This window comes from Vidua chalybeata, chromosome 3 (genome assembly GCF_026979565.1).
Source record: "Vidua chalybeata isolate OUT-0048 chromosome 3, bVidCha1 merged haplotype, whole genome shotgun sequence".
Taxonomy (NCBI): Eukaryota; Metazoa; Chordata; class Aves; order Passeriformes; family Viduidae; genus Vidua; species Vidua chalybeata.
Window position 1 is genome coordinate 98195243 of NC_071532.1, and position 20088 is coordinate 98215330.

Sequence of the window (20088 nt, forward strand, 5' to 3'; positions counted from 1 at the left end):
GGTTTTGTTCCAGTTGGGCTTGTAAAATATAACTGTTGGTGCTAAACAGAAAGCCAGGCTTGATAATTGAGTGGTTCCTTCTCACCTTAAACTCCATGGATTTATTTTACAAAATGTTCATACAGTGAATTCTCACAAACAAATCTGTGTGCAGATGTCCCTGGCTCTTAGATTAACATTTGACAGGGACATTTTAACTTTATTGTGGAGGTGTAATAAAACTTCTGTTGTCATAAATGTAGACTTACTGCAGTGTAGTATCATGTATACTTTGTACCTTGTAGCTGAAGGTGGTGGTTGATTGAAATTTGACCTGCCAAAAGGATCTGAAGTTCACCTTTGTCATGTTTGTTTGTCTGTTTGTTTGTACTGGTGGTATATAGCTCTAGCTGGTGATTGTTTTAGAAAAGCAGGTGAAAGCAAAGAGGCTGTGATGGTAATTTTCTGTACTAAAAATGAAAAAGCCCACTGGTAAATCTGTTTTACAAGAATTACTAATGTTTCTGAGAAGCACACACTTTATAAATAATCCTGTGGATGGAATTTTGTGTTTTGTTGTTTGGTGGCTGGGTTTTTTTTGTTTTGTTATTTTTTATTATTTTGTTTGTTTTGTGTTTTTAGATGAATACTGGCAGAATCATCCTGAACTCCATGATATCCCCATATACTATGCCTCCTCTTTGGCAAAGAAATGTATGGCAGTTTATCAGACATACGTCAATGCCATGAATGACAAAATCCGCAAGCAAATTAACATCAACAATCCTTTTGTTTTCAAGCACATTAGTAATCTGAAGGTAAGTTTGAGATTCTTACAAAAAGATGAATGTGACAGAAGAGTTCATATTTGTTGAATAGTTTGCATGTTTAATATCCTGATATCACAGAATATTCTGAGTTAGAAGGGACGCACAAGGATCATGGAGTCCAACTCTGAAGTGAGTGGCCCCTCCAGGGATTGAATCCACAACCTTGGTGTGTTTTTAGCATGAGGCTCTAATCAGCTGAGCCAATCAATATCCTTAATATCCTAATAGATTGATTAGGTCCAGGTTTATATCTGAGTTATCTGCTGTCCCAGTGCTTAGAGGGCTGTTTGAGGGAAGTTTATGCCCCAACATTTTTTCCAGTCTAGATCCCTGTACTTGCAGTTTACTCCTTGTGGGTATCAGTAAGATGAATTTTCCTGCAAAGGGCACTTTTTGTGAGGATGGGGTATAGTCTGTGAACACAGAGCCCTTGTATATTGTTCAAGGGTGCAGCTGGGCTGTCCTTTGTTTAAGTGAGATGTGATAACTGGTATTCTCACTGTGTCTTTCTAGAGTATGGATCACTTTGATGACATTGGCCCAAGTGTTGTGATGGCTTCCCCAGGTATGATGCAGAGTGGCTTATCCAGGGAGTTGTTTGAGAGCTGGTGCACAGATAAGAGAAATGGAGTTATTATTGCAGGCTACTGCGTTGAAGGAACTCTTGCTAAGGTGAGTTGCTAGTGTACCACAACCTCCTAATAACAGGTAGCATTCATGTTAGGTTTTAAAAGAATTGGTCAATAGGAAGTGTCTTTATTTGATTTACTGTCATTGTTGTCGGGTATGTATGAGTATGTAGTCAAAACTGGTAGCTTTTGGCTAATACTAATGAAAAGTACAGAAAATTTGCATATGGTCATTTCCAGTGATGTTATATAGAATAATCTTTTCTAGGGGCAGTTGTCTTGTCATGAGAAAGAATGATTAGTACTTTAGACCTCTTCATTGCTTAATTTTTCAAGAAGGTAGCCCTAATCCTAATTCTAGAGAAATTGATATTAAGTCTAACACTCTTTATATGTCAGAGACCAGACTGCCTTTTGCACCTTGTGCCATTGACCATCTGTAGGGAATGAAATCCTTCCAAATTCCAGCAACTACAGTAACTAAGGGCAACTACAGCATAATTTTGCCTTTAGAGATAGAAATCGCACACTTGTTACTGTTTTGATACAAGTTTTATTTGTTTAGATTTATTTGGAGGAAGGATGAGCCTCCAGATCTGCTGAGGATGCACAAGATGAAATGGTGTGTGTTGTACAAGCATGTGTTTTTCATGTGTCAGTGTGTGTGTTCTGGGAAATTTGAGAGATTCTTTTCACTGCTTCATATTTAACATGGTTGCCACTATTATTTCATGGGTTTTTGAAATGTAAAGTATTAGTTATATGGCATCTATAGGAGGCTTTACTTTTTTTAATTAAAGTGCTTTTTATTTTCTAGCACATCATGTCTGAACCTGAAGAGATCACAACTATGTCGGGGCAAAAACTCCCACTGAAGATGTCTGTGGATTACATTTCTTTCTCTGCTCACACAGATTATCAACAAACTAGTGAATTTATCCGGGCCCTGAAACCTCCACATGTGGTCAGTATCCATGCTGCCCATTTCTCCAAAGTGAGATTCATCAAACCAGCTCACAGCCTTGAGTCAAGGTGGGGACTGCTGGCTAGCAGTAGCCAGCATCCCTGTGCTTTGAATAATTAAAGATGGAGATTTTAATCATTTTTTATCAAGTTATCTTAGCAAAGTAAAAATCACAACTTCTTGAGTATGTGCATGTGGGATCCCTGGGGATGACTTTCCAGACCATGGTGTAGACCATAATCTGTTTCAGCAGTGTTTTGAGCAAGTAAGATGTAGTATGGGACAATGTTAAGTTGGGGATGCTGGTATTGGAATAATTCACTAGAATTGGCCCTGAAATAAATAAGAAAACATTGATTGAAAGGTATGTGCAGACAGCAAAAGACAAAGGCAGCACATGGAGGGAAAAGCATGAGCAAATAATAGGATGAAGAAGGTGTGAAGGACCAGAATGTGAAAACTGGGACTAGGATTTGAAACTGGTGGTGAAACAGTATGCAAGCACAGATAAGAAAGAAAAAAAATCACAGAAGAGAAGAGAATTAACTTGGCAAAGAAAATTGTGAACTGTGAAGCATCCTCTTTGAATTGCATGTTTATTATATCTACACACAGACACAAAAGTATAAAGCTAACTGACTTCTGTTGAACTTAATACTTCCCTTTCATAAGACAACAGTATATTTGTGTGTGAAAACTTAAATGTTTTCTGTAATGCACTCTGCTTGGTAGCATGGATTTTTCAACTAATACTCAGGGCTGTGAAATCCTACCCTTCAAATAATGCAGAGAATTCACAGGCACAGAACTGTAATTAAGCTCATGTTTCCTACACTGTGACCTCATGGAATTGCATTTTTATAAAGATGACATAGAATATGGCAGTTTTCTTTGATAGTTTGCTTACTAAATGTGTCTGTTTGGACAAATAATTTCTGCTAAAAGGAAAACTGTCTTTTTTTCTAGATTTTAGTTCATGGTGAGCAAAATGAAATGGCCAGATTGAAAGCAGCATTGATACGGGAGTATGAGGATAATGATGAAGTTCATATAGAAGTTCATAATCCTAGGAACACTGAAGCTGTGACATTAAATTTCAGAGGAGAAAAACTTGCCAAGGTATGAAATCAGTGTTTTCTTATATGTAGAACAGTATTTTCTTCTGGTGTAAAAGCTGCATGTTATCTTTGTAGCCTCTCTTTTTAATTGATTTCAAATTACTTGTTTTCTAGGGTCTCAAAGGATGTGAAAGTTTTGTGTTTAGTAGTATTTGGGGTTTGGTTCAGGGGTTTTTATATTGAGGTGGTTTTTTTTGTTGTTGTTTTGGGGGTTTTTTGGTTCTTCACTCTTACAAACTTTTCTCATGTTATGTCTTAGAAAGTTTCTAGGTTACTCTGACCTTCTTTTGTTTTCAGACCTAATTTTATACTCTGATTTTTCTGAGAGAACCATATTTCATTTCCATAATCATTTGAAGCTGTGAATGCTTCAGACTGCCTTGTTGCACTATATGTGTTTTTTCTCTCCAGGTGATGGGATCTTTAGCAGATAAGAAACCAGAGCAAGGACAGAGAATTTCTGGAATCCTAGTTAAAAGAAATTTTAACTATCACATCCTTTCTCCATGTGACCTCTCCAGTAAGTACAGACAGTGATGTGATCAGTGGGTAATTGAAACTTAAAGTCATTAAAACATTAAAACACTTAAAATTATGGTTTTTTTCCTGCAGTTTTGTGTTTCATCAGCTATTAGTGAACATCTTAGTTTTTATTTCTTATTCGCCATAAGTTCCAAAGTATTGTAGTGAGACAAAACACATTTAACTCGTTAGTCACTCAAATTAAAAATCTTTCCTTTCTCTAACAGAAAAGAAGCAAAGTTCCATTTCCCTTCTGGTTACTTAAAACCTTTTCCTCTGAAAGAATATGCATAAAACATTCCAGGGAGAACCAAAAAACACCTCAATCAATAGTCCTACCATTTTCTAAAATGTCATTAGTTTTTAGTGTAAAAAGCTACAGAACAGAGAAAATATTTGCATAATCCTCCTATGCTTTTTATTAGTCAGGGAATTGATCTATTCTCAGAATAGAAGAGGAATTAAATCTAAGGTCAGAAGAGCTTGGGGGAAAGCAGTTCTGCTGCCCTAGTTCATTGTTTGTCTGTAATAGGCAGGATAATAAAACAAACTGGTTTCCTAACCACAAATATATTATTTATCTTATAACAGGTGTTCTACCTTCCTCTTTATAAATTGCCCTTTTCAGCCCCCTTGTCTTAAATGTATCAATGCTATTATTTATCTATAATAGCAATTCTGTTTATTAGAAAATAAATCCAGAGGGCTAATTTTTAACATGCACTTTTTAAAATGGTTTCAGATTACACGGACTTGGCGATGAGCACAGTGACACAGACACAAGCCATTCCCTACACGGGCCCTTTCAATCTGCTTTGTTACCAGCTGCAGAAACTCACCGGTGCGTGCTCAGGAGGACAAGGCCATGAGTTACACTGGCCAGCCTTTAAAACAACTTCCAGTCTTCAGAGGTCTTCTGAGTGGAGATTTCTTTGTATTTTACAGCTTTCATTAGACTATGCAGCTTCTGCCAGATCCAGTTCATGAGTGTGACACAGCTTTGGGGGGGATTCTACTGCATTCATATTACAAAGTGATGAGCATATAGCAATATAGATCATAGGCTGATTTCTGCCTCTGTCAGCCCCCAAAGTGAGTGCTCTGGCCACTCTGATGGAAACTTTATTAATTGATCTTGTACATCTAGCCCCAAATTGAATGGCTAATGCCATCCAATTAATCAAAACAAGAGCTCTGCCCTCCTTTGGGACAGACCACCTCGTCTGTCCCAAGAGGCATGAATTGGCTTTTCCTGGATGAGAAGCCATTTAAACCTGAGACTGGGATGATCCCCTGTGCCTCTCCCTGGCTTTCTCAAGGGTTAGGGGCAGCTCCTATCCTAGAGACACACACCTTGCAGATTCCTTTCCCAGATTTATAGCTCAGCATCTGTTTAATTCTCTAGTGTCTTAATCTAATTCATGTCACTAGTGAAGAGAACACCTATATTCAGTTGAGGTTCAGGTCTCATAACCCAAATGCTAGCAGGCATACAAGTGCTTTTCATTTAAGCTCAGTGTTTATGTGAGCAATGGGTTATCCTTTAAGGGGTAAGAGCTGGTTACTTCTGGAAATGGAGCAGAATTTACTAAATTCCTCATGTGTTTTCTTTTTTGATGGTGTACTCACTCAGTGTACTAAGTTAGTCAAATAAAAGAATTCAAACCAAGTAAAGTGGCCAATATTAATAAAAAACTAATAAAAAACCCCCAAACAATCCAGAACAAAGGAAATAATATTATCAGGTAACAGAAGAGAATATGGGATTCCATTTTGTGAGCTACTCTGAGCAGTTGTGATAACAGACAGCCCCTTTTATTCTTAAACTGACTTATTTTCTTATGTGAATAAAGTTACTCTTGCTTTCAGTATAATTTCATTATTGCTAACCATTTGTTGTCACTTCTTAGGTGATGTAGAAGAAATAGAAATCCAACAAAAACCAGCCCTGAAGGTTTTCAAAAATATTACTGTGATCCAGGAACCAGGCATGGTAGTCCTTGAGGTGGGCATTGGTGAGGGAGAAAGAAGTATTTTGTTCTCCAGTTTCTTCAAAATAATACCATAGGGATGCCATGAAGAATTCAATGTTTTAAGGAGTTTTCTGTTATATGACAAGTAGAGCAAAGGCTGGAACAAAGTTCCCCTTGAGCTGTGGTCCTGTGTGGATGTGTTTTATTTGATTTAGCCAGTGCCAGTTAGGTTTTTTTGCTGTATGTCATGAGTATAATGGAAGATTTGGTGCCGTTTTTTTATTTGGCAGATAGTAATTGAAAATAACATAAAATGGTGTTCCTTCCTCCCCAAAAGAGTTGTGGAAATTATTTTGTAAATGTACTCAGAAACATTCAAATGCTTGAATTTTTCATGGGAAGTTACTGGAGTACACCCAGTTGAAAGTAGTTAATAATTTGGTGTGAAATATATGACAGTCATTTGAAGTGGCAATTCAGAGAAAAGCAAAAAGGAGAATGCAATTAATGTTATATTGTCTTTATGCTGCATTATTTACTCAGTCTAAATAATGATTTTTTTTTTTTTTTTTTGTCTTCTAGTGGGTGGCAAATCCTGCTAATGATATGTATGCAGACACTGTGACAACAGTGATACTGGAAGTTCAGTCAAATCCCAAAATACAGAAAGGTATAAGTTTAGTGTATGCTTATTTGACTGAGGCATTTCTTTCTATTTTTTTTTTTTTTACATCAAGCTTAGAGGGAAATAATGCCTTACAATAGATTGCAATCCCCATATTTTATTTCCTTGCCTTATGGAACTTACTAGGGAGTAAAATTTGTTACTTAAAAACAAAATTACAGGTTGGTCTTCATTATTTGTGACATGTTCATTTGTTGAAACTTTCTCTTACATGGCAACTGATAACTGACTGTGGAAAACATGGCCTTATTTAAAATAAACCTTGTACAAAAAACCTAAAGCAATTAAGTTTTGTATGGCCCAATCCAGGCCATTTTTTGATTCTATGATTCTATATGGACAGATATTTTCACTGGATTATCCCTCGTCTTTTTATTATATATTTTAATAATTTTGTATAATAGCAGTCAGTGTTCCTTAGGCGTTTAGACTCAACACATTCGTTAAAAATCCTTTCACCTGAGTTTATAAATTCCCATAACAGTTCTAACTCTGAGGGTAAAGATTTTCCAGTCACCTTGACCCAAACAAATTCAGAATGTAACATTCTGACCTTGGTTGTGATAATTTTCACTATATAAGTCCTTCTGGCCATGTCCTCATGTTCTACTCTATGAGACTAACCAAAAATAGAAATTTTATTTTTGAATTATACTTTGACCTCCTCTTTTTTTCTTTTTTTATACAGATGGAAAAAACTGTTTTGCTGTTTTGACAGATGTTTTTTATTTCTTATTGTAATATCTGTTTTACCCTGTTTTTTCATAGTCCACACTTTCTCTGTATGATTTGTTAGTGACAGTACCTAGATTCTCCACCCTTCACCACCCTGAAGTTAATTCTTTGTATTTTTATGGGCTTTTAGCATCATCTCCCATGTTGTTTTATGGTGCTGATTTTGTCTGCTAATCTCAGGTGTGGCTTCTTTCAGGATTTTTTTTGTTCTTATTTGGGGTAAAAACATTCAAAAGAATTCTTGCAGTTGTGTATTTTAGGGTACGTACACAGGATCAAAGAGATCAAATTAAAATATCTTGAGTTATTGTTGCTTAGCTGACCATGTGCCTGTGTTTACCTCATTCCCAGGATAAAATTATATCTTGCTTAATACATTCAGTTACTGCATCTTATCTAAGGAATGGTAAATTTTAATATATTTATTCAAGTTTTTTTTATTATTAATAAGATTTAAGCTCAGTCACTTGCAGTTGTAAAGTTTTTCAAAGAATTACTCAGCAACTTACTATCAATGTGTTCTGAATTCTTCAGCTGATTTAGATGTACAGAAAACCAAGTTTTTCAAAAGACTTAAAGTTTTTTGTGTTCATCAATGGAAAAGGTAGCAATTTTCACAACTGCCCTTTCCTACAGACTTATGACTCTTTAACAATCAAATACTTAAATAATTATGTTCAAAAGAAAATCAGTTGTTTCACACTACCTCTTAATTTTGAAACCAGGTCTAAAAAAAATGCATTGTTTTTATTTCAACTTCTCTATGCTGAAATATATTCCAGGAATGTCTGTGCTTGTTACTACTGCTCACATTCATTATAAAATAAAACTGTCCAGTTTTATTTTATTTTTTTTAATTTTATTCTCTGCATGCTGCCAGCCTCCATGATGTGGTAGTTTAATGTAATAAGAGAAAATGGAGGTATTATAAACAACTGATGAAAGTAGATTATTTTCTCTATTAAGTAAAGGATATGTGAGATGTAATGAGTGTTAAGAATAAACAGGAGAAGTAAAAAGTCAGAATGTGAATTGTGACATTTTTTACTTTAAAATATGGTAAGTACAGGAATATATAATGGAAATACATGCATTTGCTTGGCTCTCTTTTTTTTTTAATACATTTTTAAATAAATTGTTTAAACATGTTTTTTTTTTTTTTTTTAATTGTTTTTCAGGAAAGTCAATTTGTGAATAGCATCTATCAATTAGCCATTTTCCCTCCCAGTAAATGTCTGTGAAAGTAAATTCTTTTTTTCTTTTCAGCTGCAGTAAATAAGATTTCCAAAAAAATAGATATGGATGTATATAGGAAGAGAATGGAGATCATGCTTCAGTAAGTTGGTATATATTTTCTAAAGGAAAATGAGCAATGTTAACCACTTAAATAGAACAGTCTTAGTATAAAAGGGTTTAAAGATAGTTATGTAAAACTACATCATGAAATTTACTTCAGTCTAATTTCTGTGAAAGGCAGGAATTAAGTAAAGAAAGAGGGACAGTAAAAGGTTCTCAGCATCATTAAAATTTTGAATACAGGGCCCAGTTCTGTCTTCCAGAAGCAGATTTTTAAATTGTCTCCAAAAGTTATGCTACAAATGGTTTATAAAAACAACTTCGGATCACACATCTTTTAAAACTTACTCTGATGTGTTCTGTTATTTGTGTAGGAATCTTGCCTCTTTTGAAATCAAAGGAATCCTTCCCTTTGTTTATGATGAGATTATTTTGGTAAAATTTTACTGTTATTTGATACCAGTAATTGATAATTAACAATATTGATATTTTTAATTACATCCAAGTGAGTTAAATAATTGTTGCTGAAAGGAGATACTCACCTGACAAAGTGACCCCAGGGTTAATAGAAAAACCTAAGTTTGCTGTTTGGCCACACCTTACACTCCCTGGTCTTTGCTTTAGGGATATGTTTGGAGAGGACTGTGTGAGTTCCAAAGATGACTCTGTGCTGTGCATCACAGTGGATGGAAAGACTGCCAACATTTCCCTGGACACTCGGGTATGTAAAGCAAAGCACTTCTGTGTATGCTGTGTTCAGCAGTCTCCTGTCTGGCACACAGTGCTGCCTACACTGTCATGTACTCACTTGCTAAGGAAATGTACTTGGTATCAAAACAGAGAGCATTCTTAACTAAAAAATGTTTATGCAACAAATGCAGTACATTTGGAAAAAAAAAACAGTATTTTTCAGCAGCTCAGTTGTATGAAAAAAAATTAATAAAGCAAGATTGTAGAACAGAAACTGAGTTAACCCACAAAATTTTTAAATGCTTTTAAAGCATGGGTCTGGTCTGAATAATTGAACAGTTACAGGATAGGAATGTTGTTAATAATTTTTTTGTCATCTTTAGCTCCTTTTGGAGCTAAATTGAATGCCTTCACAAAAAGAAACACTTTATTAATTTACTAGCTTACAGAACTGGATGTCATGCATGTTAGAAGGGTGCTTTAAGAAGCCATCACACCTAGTATTTTGAATAATTTAAAACTGTAAAGAATGGTTAAAGTCATGTCCTTCATGTTCTTAAGCATTTTAACATGTTGACTTTGTCATTACTAATAGCATATTAAACATAGCTTATGTATTGCCTCTATTCATAGTAATAATATAATGTAAATTCATTCTGTGGAGCACCTCTCACATGCTTTCCTAACTGGTCACAACAAATGTTTTGTGTTCTACAAACCCAGAAGAAACGGTTAGCCCCTGCCAAAAATTTGTTACCTATTGAAACAAAACAAGTGAATGTTAATTACCTTAAGAAAATAGTGAGTTACAGTGGTTAACACACAACTTGTGCCATCTCTTTTCAATTCTTTAATAAAAAATCCTACACTTCAGTTTGTACGTAGTACAGAAAAATAAAGGACTGGTGAAAGAACTCTTGAAATAAAGCTAAAAGTAACTAGGCTGGAAAAGGATGCACACTGCTTAATCAAGAAGTCCAATTTCATTTTTATAATACGTGATTATTGTTAAAAGATTTGTGTACTGACAGAAACCCCAGTGGCAGTTCAGTTACAACAGGGTGTATCTTTGCAGTACTTACTGTACAGCCTGTGTTGGTAATGGCAAGCTTGTGCCATTGTGAACCAGATTTTACAAGGCAGATCTGCCCTTCTTTACATGTGTATGTATCTTATAAAACTTTATTTGCTTTAAAATAAAAAGCTGTTTAGTGTAGATCTGACTGGCAGGACACAGTTAACATGATTTCAATAACATTTCTAGATAACATTAAATGCATTTTTACTGTTTTAAGTGCCTTCCTCCCCCACACAAACCTTTATGATTGGAAAAATCAGAAGAATAACAAGTTAATACTGAATTAAAGGAGGTATAGTCTTAGAGTCTAGAAAGGCCACAGGACCAAGAACAGTATTACTACTCCAATGCTGCCCTTTGTTTCTGAGGTAGAGCAGTCAGCAATGTAGATAAAGTTTCATGTTTGGGGTGGGCATCTTTCTCTAGGAAAATTTGTTTTAGTAAAAAATGAATTTATTTGGATTATTTTTGTGTAAATGTCATCATGTGTGTGGGAACATCAGTGTGGTGCCTGTACCTCTAGTGACTGCATGTGTTTTGCAGTGTTAACCTAATACAGTGTGAGTGAATTCACAGATAAAATGAAATTTCCAGGAACTGAATCTTGTGTGATTTTACTTGATTTCAAATAAAATGCAATCCACAAAACTTAGTGCATTTTACATAGCAGTTTTGAGCATAAGACTCGGAATTAAGCTTCTTGCTCCTCAGCAGGACTTGCTTAAGTCTTCTCTGAACTCCTCTACGTGCTGGCAGACCACTGAGAAACATACAGTGCTGCTCCTGACAATTTCCATGACTACTTTTTCATTTCCCCTGGCGAGCATTCTTTGCGTGCTGACAGGGAGCATGAAGTGCCCGCGGATGTAACATCCTTCTCTTTCTGTTCCCAGACAGTTGACTGCGAGCCAGGAAGCGAAGATGACGAATCCCTTCGTGAAATGGTGGAACTGGCAGCACAGAGGCTTTATGATGCCCTCAGCCCTGTATACTGACCTCTGTAGATACTTAGGATGCCTAAAAAAATCTTTTAAATTTTCAATTTATTTGAGCTATTTTTTACAAGTAAATATTTTTTTTCTTGAATGAGTCAAAGGTTTCAATTCTATGAATGCGAAAGTGCTGAGTTATTTTACATAATGGATCAGCAACCTTGGAACAACTGTACTTGTGCATATAGATGCAATTAAATCAGGCAAAGTGTGAATATGTTCTCTTACGTGCACATACAAGAAATAATTCTTAACCTGATAGAGAATTACAAATATTAAATGGAGTTTTGTATTTTTGAATATTAAAACCAGTTGGAGGATAAATTGGATCTATTGAGTTTGCATATATAATTTTGTTCCCGTTGAGAAAGTGATTGCCTGCATGCTTGTATCTACTTGAAGTCAAAAGGGTCTTGAACACAACTGCAAATGGAACCCATGTTTGCATGGTGGGGTTAGTTGGAGCTTTAAAACTCTGCCTGCTGGTATGCCATTAACTGGGCTGTAGGAACAGCACCACCTGCAAGAGAATTGGGTGCTTATGACGTGTGACAGCCTTGTCTGCCCCAAGTCGGTGACCACCCCGGCCTGGAAAAGGGACATGGAGTATCAGACACTGCAGGACACAGAGCAGAATTCCAAATACAGCGTGGTTGATGCTCTGAGGTATCTGCTGTTGTTGCCAAACGATGATCTTCATAGTGGCAGTAGTATTGGACTGAAGCGATACGCGGAATAAATAAATAGACTCCACAACCTGGAGTAGTTTTGAAGTGGGTATGTATGTCAGCGCCCGGCACAAGTGAGATAGCTCTCCAAAACTTGTGCCCCGAGCCTCAGTCTGACCCACACTTTTATTCTTAAAGATGTTCCATATGCAATACATTTCACAACTTTGCCATGCATATTCAACCCCTGGCCCCGCCTGTCCTCTCCTCTCATGCTAAATAGGTCCACGCCCTTCTGGGCACGCGTGGTTTGCTGTGGTGGTCATACAGGGTCTCTCGGTGGTCCTGAGGCTGAAGATTGTGCTCTTCCTCATGGCTGAACTTTTGAACTTTTCCTCTCTGCGCATGCGCTTTGGGTCCTCTGGTGCTTATCTGAGTAGGTCTGTCAGTCTTGATAGGCTTGGAGACAGAGGAGCTTCATTATCTGGGTTCTTTACCTCTTCTGGTATTGTTCTTTATGGAAGAAGCTTCAGAAATTTGCATTTTCCTATGCCCTTTGTACTAGGCAGAGGTTTCTTAAGTAAAGGGTTAAAATTCAATACATAACTCTACAAGCTAGATTATAAATGCTTAATTCATTTTGTTAACTTAACTCTAAAGATCTCTGTTTCAGGACGATTAGCAAAATTAGCGACACTTTCCTCCCCAAACTGTGTCGTTAGCAGGCTAAACAATATGAAGCCTTTTAAATGAGGTAATTGCATTTTCTTAAGAAGGAACTCTCTCTTTGAAACAGATAAAGACCATGAAATCGCGCGCGTTCTGACGAGGTGCGTCCAGCCGGCACGAGGGGTGTGTGAGGGGTGGGTCCCCGGCTGCCCCGGGCGCGCCCTCCCTGCGCCACTGAGCCTTTTAACGAGGCGATGAAAGATTGAGTGGGGCAGGAACCTGAACCCGGTCTGTAACCGGGGCCTTCCACCGGTCCGCCCCGTTTCCCGCTGCAGAGGAAGCGGCGAGGCCGCCGCCGCCGCTCCCGGCGGATGTCCGGCCGCGGCCATGGCGCTGGCGGAGGCGGGAGCCCGCGGGCGGCTCCTGCGCTGGCCTCGCGTCCTCCTCTTCGGAGACTCCATCACTGAGGTAGTGCCCGCCCGCCCGCGCCTGGCCCCGCAATTCCCGTGTGGGGCTCCCTGGCCAGCCCGGCTCCTCGTCCCGGGGCCGGCGGCCCAGCAGCATGCCGGCGTTGCTGTGAGCTCCGGTGCCAGGCGAAGGGAAAGGGAAAGGGAAAGGGACGGTCCGGCAGCCGCAGCCGAGAGCGCGCTCGTGGCTCGGTCACAGCCCCGGACCCGCCGTGAGGCTGTGCCTGGGGCCTTCGCGCCTGGTGGGCGAATATGAGATTCGGAGCCGTCTCACAGAAATTCTTGAGGCCGCTGTGTTAGAGGCGCGAAGGGGAAGGTGTAGCTTGCGATGTTCCGGTGTCAGGGCCATTTTCCATGCGGGGGCCCAGCGTGCTGCCCATGCCGCCTGCCGGGACCTGAACTCTGCCCTCGCGGCTCCTGGTGCATCCCTGCTCCCTGTGTCTAGCTCGCCCAGCCCGGAGGCAGCTTCTCCATTGAGGTGACTGCACCTGGTGAACATCTCTGAGGCAGCACCAACTTTTTGGCGTTGATTTTGGGTCCCTGCCTTCTGTTGCGTGGGTTGTGTGGTGGGTCATGGAGCTGCTCTGATGAAAAAGTAAAACCGGAGACCAGGTTTATCTTTAATGGGAGATGAGTGTCTAAGCCGACTCACTGTGCAGAATTGTAGCAGAGAGGATGGTGCGGCAGTGGGAATAAGGAGGATGAATTAGTTTTTCTGTTTCTGGAAGAGGGAGGTATTAAACTGAACTCCATGAAGAGGGAGGATTTTTGAGAGGCGCTTTTCAGAATGAAAGGATTTTAGAAATAAAGTAGAAAAATATTCCAAACACAGCAAACCCTCACTGGCCAAAATGAAACCACAGTCCAACACTGGTCAGTTTGGATTTTGAAGGGACCACAAGGTCCATCCCTCCAGAGGTACCAGCCCCGTGTTGCCTCAGAGGCCAGTGGTGTGCCTTGATAAAACCAGGACTGTTTGACCTCAGAGGAACAGGGCAGGGAGGGAGGAAATGCACCAGCAGCAGTGCCAGAGGCCATGCACAGAAGCTTTTGAGGTGGGAAGGTGCCAGTGCTGGGGCTAAGCTCTGGGGAACAAGTTCTTCCAGTGAGGATCTAACCATTTTCCTTGTTTTCAGTACTCCTTCCAGGAAAATGGCTGGGGGGCATACCTTGCTGAGAGACTGGTCAGGTAAGAGCTTAAATTTCCAAAGTAATTTCTAGCTTGCAGAAAGTCATGCAGCTTTTCTAAATGAAAACTAACAGTGGTTAATATTTAATACATGTTTATTTATTGACATTTATTTATTTAGTGAAGTGGAATTGCCTTCTGGGCAGCATGCCCAGAACTGGTGAAAATACTCATTGGGTGTTTCCACTCAAAGCTTGAGTGGAAATTAAAAATTCCTTAGTGATGTGCAGCCTGTGTGTGCACTTTCAAGGCATGATCCCATTGAAAACTCATGTGACATCTCATTTTTCCTGAGAAGGATGGAGGCAGATGGCCTGACAGAAATGGTTCAGACCTTCCAAAGTTTTGTTTTGGTGGACAGAGATGTTCTTTTGATACTTGTCTCTCTTTCAGAAAATGTGATGTTGTGAACCGTGGGATCTCGGGGTACAACACCAGATGGGCTAAATTGATTCTTCCAAGACTGATCACTGAAAGTACTAGTGCTGACAGTATTGCTGCAGTTACTATTTTCTTTGGAGCTAATGACAGTGCTTTGAAAGGTAGAGTAGCTTGCTTTCTTTTTTTTTTTCTCCTGTGACCAGTTCTCTTAAAACAGTTTTACAGTGTAGCAGAATAGGCAGAACATTTCAGAATAGGCTTTTCCTGCTACTTCTCCAGGAACTGATGACTCTCTTTCCATTTATACAGAGGTTTGCTTTCTGTCATTTCATTTGTATTTAAACCATGCAGTGCCTTCCATTTTTCTCCCTATCACCAAGTTTTAATACTAGAAAAATAAATTTCAGGATGCTCAAGACTTAGTTGTGTAGCAGTTGCCTAAAATTGGAGTTGGGCATCCAGTTGTTTCTTCTGTCTTTAAAGGAGACTCATGAGGCAGATGGGCTGAGGAAAGGAGGGAAGGTAGCATTTGGATTCTCTTTGAGAGGAGCATAGCAGGATGCAGAGTCTAATCAAAATGATAATGACATCAGTGCATGAAGGACTGACTGTATGTCCATGGGACTTTCCGAAATTTTCTCTGCATCCAAGAATATTGGAAATCTCAGGTTTTGGTTCAGGCGAGGTTTGAGGTGATTATATTTTCTGATACTAAGATACGAAGTTGTGAAAAAAGCATCTTAAAAAAACCCAGCTGTTGGGGTTTTGTTCTCTGTGCCTTACTTGCCTGTTGGAAATGCTGTCTTTAAACTCTTGATTTGTCTGCTTTGGGTATTGAGGAACAGAATTTTCCTACCACACCTCCTAAATCCATGATTGAGAGGAGCTGCATACTGGAAATGAGTGTCCATGGCCATACTGTGTAAAAGTGCTGTTATGCTGTGTAAGAAGCCTGCAGGGAGCTCAGCCCCACTGATGCATGTGCTCCACCCCTGACAGAGCTGAACCCTAAGCAGCACGTTCCTTTGGAGGAGTACGCTGCCAACCTGAAGAGCATGGTGCAGTACCTGAAGTCAGTAGACATTACTGCGGACAGGATTATTTTGATAACACCACCACCTCTTCAGGAATCAGCTTGGGAAAAGGCATGTCTTGCCAAAGGTAAAGGAGTGTTGAGGATGGGTGGAATTTCTGCATTTTACCAGTGGAGTGTAAGTGACAGATCCCAGGTTGTCAGGTGATTTCCTTCATGTGTGTGCCATATTGCAGTCATGTTCTTTGACTAGTTGGAAAAGGGCTGCTGTTTTAGTGAACGACTTCTGGATAAGCTCATGGAGTAAGTAATTATTTTAATTTATAGTAATTATTTTGTAACTACCAAGTAATTACAAACATCTTTTCCAAAGTGTGGATTGATCTGTTAATGCATAGAATTGACAGAAGTGACTGCCCTCTAATAACATGGGGTTTGTCAGCATGTCCTAGGCAGATTCCATTGTGTCCCAGCAGCTTCCAGAACAATACAGATAATTGAAGAAATGTTGACACTGTGGGCCTTAGAAAAGTTTTTACTGGGTACAGCAGATTTCATATCTGTTTGGATAAGCAGTAGTATCCCAGCCAGGTTTATTTTAAAGTTAAAAAAAAACAGTACCAGAGAATATCATATTCTAAGGATGCTAATAAAAGTGCTTGAAAAAGAAGAAAAAGGTAGTTAAATTATTTCCCATTATGTTATTTAAGCTAATTCTAAAATTAGAGACATAATAGCACCACTTACTTCGTGTTACTGAGCTAGTGGAAATTGCCAAAATCCCACTGACTCCAGCGGTGACAGTTCATACCTCCTGAGAGCACGTTCTCTTTTCTTTTGGGGCACATTGTCCAGTTCTTGCACATTTATAAAAAACTTTTGAGTTAGGTCAGGTACAAATACATAGTACGTAGATCTACAGAGCTGGTACCTTCGTGACACAGTTCTATGATTTAGGTGGTGTTGCATATCCTGAGTCATGTTTTCAATCAAAGTAGTAACACTTTTAACATGACCCTAAATTTAAACTGCATTAAATTGGACAACATTATGGTATGATTTTGCATTAGGAGGCTTTGATGTGATGTCATGTGAGCACACCTCAAATGCTGATTATCTGACTCCCAGCTGTCAAGGAGCACATGTAGCGTTTACCGATTTTCCTCTTAAGACTGTCCTTTGTATGGGGTAGGAGGGGAGGAAACTTGAATTTATGGCATTGAATCTGCCAGCATCTGTCTAAAAGAGAGTACTGTCTAGGGATGGAACAAAAGACAGGGTGATCTCAGACCATGCACCACAAATGAAGTATTGTGGGCACAATAAGCAGCAGTATCAGACCATCTGCCCTCCAGTATCGAGGAGAGATTTTCTTCCTGTTTCTAATTTTGTCAGATAGATACCAGAGCAAGGGAGAGATGGGAAGCAGGAGGATGGTCATGTTCACCAGAGTGTTCAGCCAGGTAGGAAAAGTAGCAAGAGGGCTACTGCAAGGAGGAGTTGCTTGTGGAGTCAGACAAAAAGCAGAGGCAACTTGTAAATAGATTTCCATTTACTTAACTCTGTTTTACCTGCCTTAGCAGGTATATGAAGAATTTTAAATCTAAGCACTGCTTTCACCTGAAGCTTGCCAGAAGGTGATAGTTGTGAGCAGCAGAATTACACTGTCTGCTTGTTTCTGTTGCTTCTCTCTCAACCTGATGCATTTCTTCAAAAGAGACATTTTCAAGTGACTCAGAACCAAAGGGTGCCCTGAAAAAGACCACACAAGCTGTAGCTTCCAGCCGCTTACATTGTTGTGCTTTGTATTTACTTTGTGATTGGTTATGTCTGCAGGTTTAACACCTGAAACACATGGTGTGTGCCACAGAAGACTGAAATTGTGCTGCGTCAGTGGCAGGTGCTGGATGTGTTCTTTGTTTGTGCTTGGTAGGTGACAAACTGAACCGCTGCAATGCCACCACCGGGCAGTACGCCCAGGCCTGCGTCCAGGTCGCCAGGGAATGCGGCACGGATGTGCTCGACCTCTGGACCCTGATGCAGAAGAATCAGGTACGATGAAATCAGAAATAATTGAAACTGTCAGGAATTGTGAAATCCATCATTTGGCATAGAGGAACCAGTGGTGCTGCATTATCACTGAAATGCTACAAAATACATCCAAATTACACTTTAGGGAAGGAAAAAAATAATCCAGAGTGCTTCATAGTTGGTAATGAGAAATAAAGCTGTATACAACCTGGCCATGGAGCTTGACTAGCAAATATGCCGAGTACATTATATCTAAATAGCCTTTTTCTTGAACTTGAGTCATGGAAGAGTTTAGGTTGGAAGGGGCCTATGTAGGTTTCTTGTCCAACCCACTGTGCAGTGTTGGGCTAATTTCAAGGTCAGATCTGGCTGCACAAGAGTGTTGCTGATGCTTCTGACCAAATACCCAAATTCATCCATGGGAGACTGCAGACTTTTCCTGTGAGCAGATAACTCCAGTTTGGACCTAAACCTTTTTGCTCCCCCGTCCTCTCCGATGCAGTAGACTGTTGATTTTGATTGCATCACTTAATCCTATGGTCTTTTACTGATGAATAGCAGTGATTTTGGCCATCAGAACATTCTCTTAATATTTTAACATAAACAGTGAAAAATAAAACCAGTTTACCAGCTGGCTTTTAAGAATTACTAAAGACTATGCCCTTTAGCTAGAAAATACACACTAATATATGGTTTTAACCTCGCTTGTAGGATTTCTCTTCCTATTTGTCTGATGGTCTTCATTTATCAACAAAAGGCAACAGCTTTCTAGCAGCTCAGCTTTGGTCACGCTTGGAAAACAAACTGTCTGCTCTTCCTTCACTGCTTCCTTACTGGCGTGACGTGGACCACACGAACCCCGAGGCCAGTCTTCTGTGACATCCCTGCAGGGAGGAGCCAGGGCAGTCATGCCAGACAGAGCCAGCTCATTATGCAGCAAGGTGCTTCAGACTGTATCCTCAGGGAACATGGCACTGGGGAGTCCCCAGCAATGCTCTTCTCTGTCCTCTTCTCTTGGGTCTGTGGGAGAATAAAGGTGAGACCACTTAGGGTGTGTCCTGAGGTGGTTTTTCTTCATGCTACTGTTGGCAGGATAGCTGTGGGGATAAGTAGCTCTTTCGTGGAGGACTCAGAGGAAAATGAGTCTCAGCTGTTTTGTGGCCAAGGGATAGAGGCTGCCCTGAGTAGTTCCCGGCCTTGTTGAGCTTTGAGGACTGCACTATGATTAATACCAGCTACTTGCTTTAAACACAGAGTAGCTCGTGAGAAGCAGTAGTGTGGAGTTTGTCAAGAGCCGTTAGTGTCAGTCCAAATTAATTTATTTGGATGTAATACAGCAGTCCCCTAAGTTTTACCTTGGCTTTGGTAGTGAGTGATAGAGAGTAGTTTAGAACAGGGCTTTTAAAATTTAACTTACTCTGGCACCAGCAGCAGTTTCTTCATACCCAGCTCTTCTATATAGGCACAGGTTTCAGGCCAGTGCATGTTTTTGGGCAGTATAAAACTGGTGATATATGACCTTGGAGAAACTACTAGAAAAGGTCAGCATCTCTGCTGACAAAGCTGCACTGTATGTCATTTGCCATCAAGTTAAGAAGACCTTTCAAGTGAGTTGTTAAAATAATTTTACAACTCATGTAACACGTAAGTACTGCAGACTATGCAGGTTTTGGCCAAGAGAACACAAACTACAAAACTGCCTTTACAAACAAAAAAAACATTGTCTGTAACCTAAATGAAATTCAACAAGTATGGAAAAATGGTTTGGGAAATTATTGTCTAGCAAGCCAGATAGCAGCAAAAATGAGGATACAGCTAGCTGTTCATAAAAATCAAATGGTCTATCACTGCAAATATAACCCCTCCATAATTCTGGGCTGTATTACCAGTTATGTTGACATGGAACAGGTGTGCTTATTATGTAGGGAGTGAGAGAGTAATGAGAGGCTCTCATGCTGTCCTGCACTGTTAGTGCCATTAAACTGCCTTTGCTTCATTAAATAATTAAGACAAGCTGGCCAAGACCTGTCATCTACTAGGTAACAGTGTTATAAACTGAACCATAAGTATTTTTCATGTGCCTGGAGCTAGCGCAGAAGTGAGTTTGATATATAACTATTTATGAGTCTTAAACTGGACTATCCATTCTGTAATAAATG

General features: G+C 39.5%; 2 protein-coding genes across 4 annotated transcripts in view; both read left to right on the plus strand.

Annotated features, from left to right (window-relative positions):
* Positions 1-11820, plus strand: part of CPSF3 (cleavage and polyadenylation specific factor 3) — a 19496-nt gene extending 7676 nt beyond the window's left edge. For both annotated transcript variants that reach the window (XM_053939710.1, XM_053939711.1), the window contains 11 exons: positions 622-797; positions 1323-1481; positions 2256-2402; positions 3369-3521; positions 3932-4040; positions 4785-4883; positions 5953-6047; positions 6598-6685; positions 8702-8771; positions 9356-9452; positions 11393-11820. In XM_053939710.1, coding sequence (XP_053795685.1) covers positions 622-797; positions 1323-1481; positions 2256-2402; positions 3369-3521; positions 3932-4040; positions 4785-4883; positions 5953-6047; positions 6598-6685; positions 8702-8771; positions 9356-9452; positions 11393-11494 — 1295 coding nt within the window. In that variant the 3' untranslated portion in view covers positions 11495-11820. The remainder of the gene's footprint in view (positions 1-621; positions 798-1322; positions 1482-2255; positions 2403-3368; positions 3522-3931; positions 4041-4784; positions 4884-5952; positions 6048-6597; positions 6686-8701; positions 8772-9355; positions 9453-11392) is intronic.
* A 1179-nt stretch (positions 11821-12999) lies between these two features.
* Positions 13000-18978, plus strand: IAH1 (isoamyl acetate hydrolyzing esterase 1 (putative)). Of its 2 annotated transcripts, none has more exons than XM_053937113.1 (6): positions 13000-13296; positions 14432-14484; positions 14878-15026; positions 15865-16026; positions 17832-17950; positions 18641-18978. In XM_053937113.1, the coding sequence occupies exons 1-6, from the start codon at positions 13216-13218 to the stop codon at positions 18806-18808; spliced, it is 732 nt and encodes a 243-aa protein (XP_053793088.1). In that variant the 5' UTR covers positions 13000-13215; the 3' UTR covers positions 18809-18978. The 2 variants fall into 2 exon arrangements, with proteins under 2 accessions (XP_053793088.1, XP_053793089.1); XM_053937114.1 differs by lacking the exon at positions 13000-13296 and adding an exon at positions 14258-14350.
* The last annotated feature ends 1110 nt before the right edge of the window (positions 18979-20088 follow it).

Coding starts and splice junctions, on each gene's coding strand:
- IAH1 (XM_053937113.1), top strand. CDS start 13,216: ATGGCGCTGGCGGAGGCGGGAGCCCGCGGGCGGCTCCTGCGCTGGCCT. Junction 16,027..17,831: donor AAAGGCATGTCTTGCCAAAG/GTAAAGGAGTGT, acceptor TGTGCTTGGTAG/GTGACAAACTGAACCGCTGC. Junction 17,951..18,640: donor CCCTGATGCAGAAGAATCAG/GTACGATGAAAT, acceptor CCTCGCTTGTAG/GATTTCTCTTCCTATTTGTC.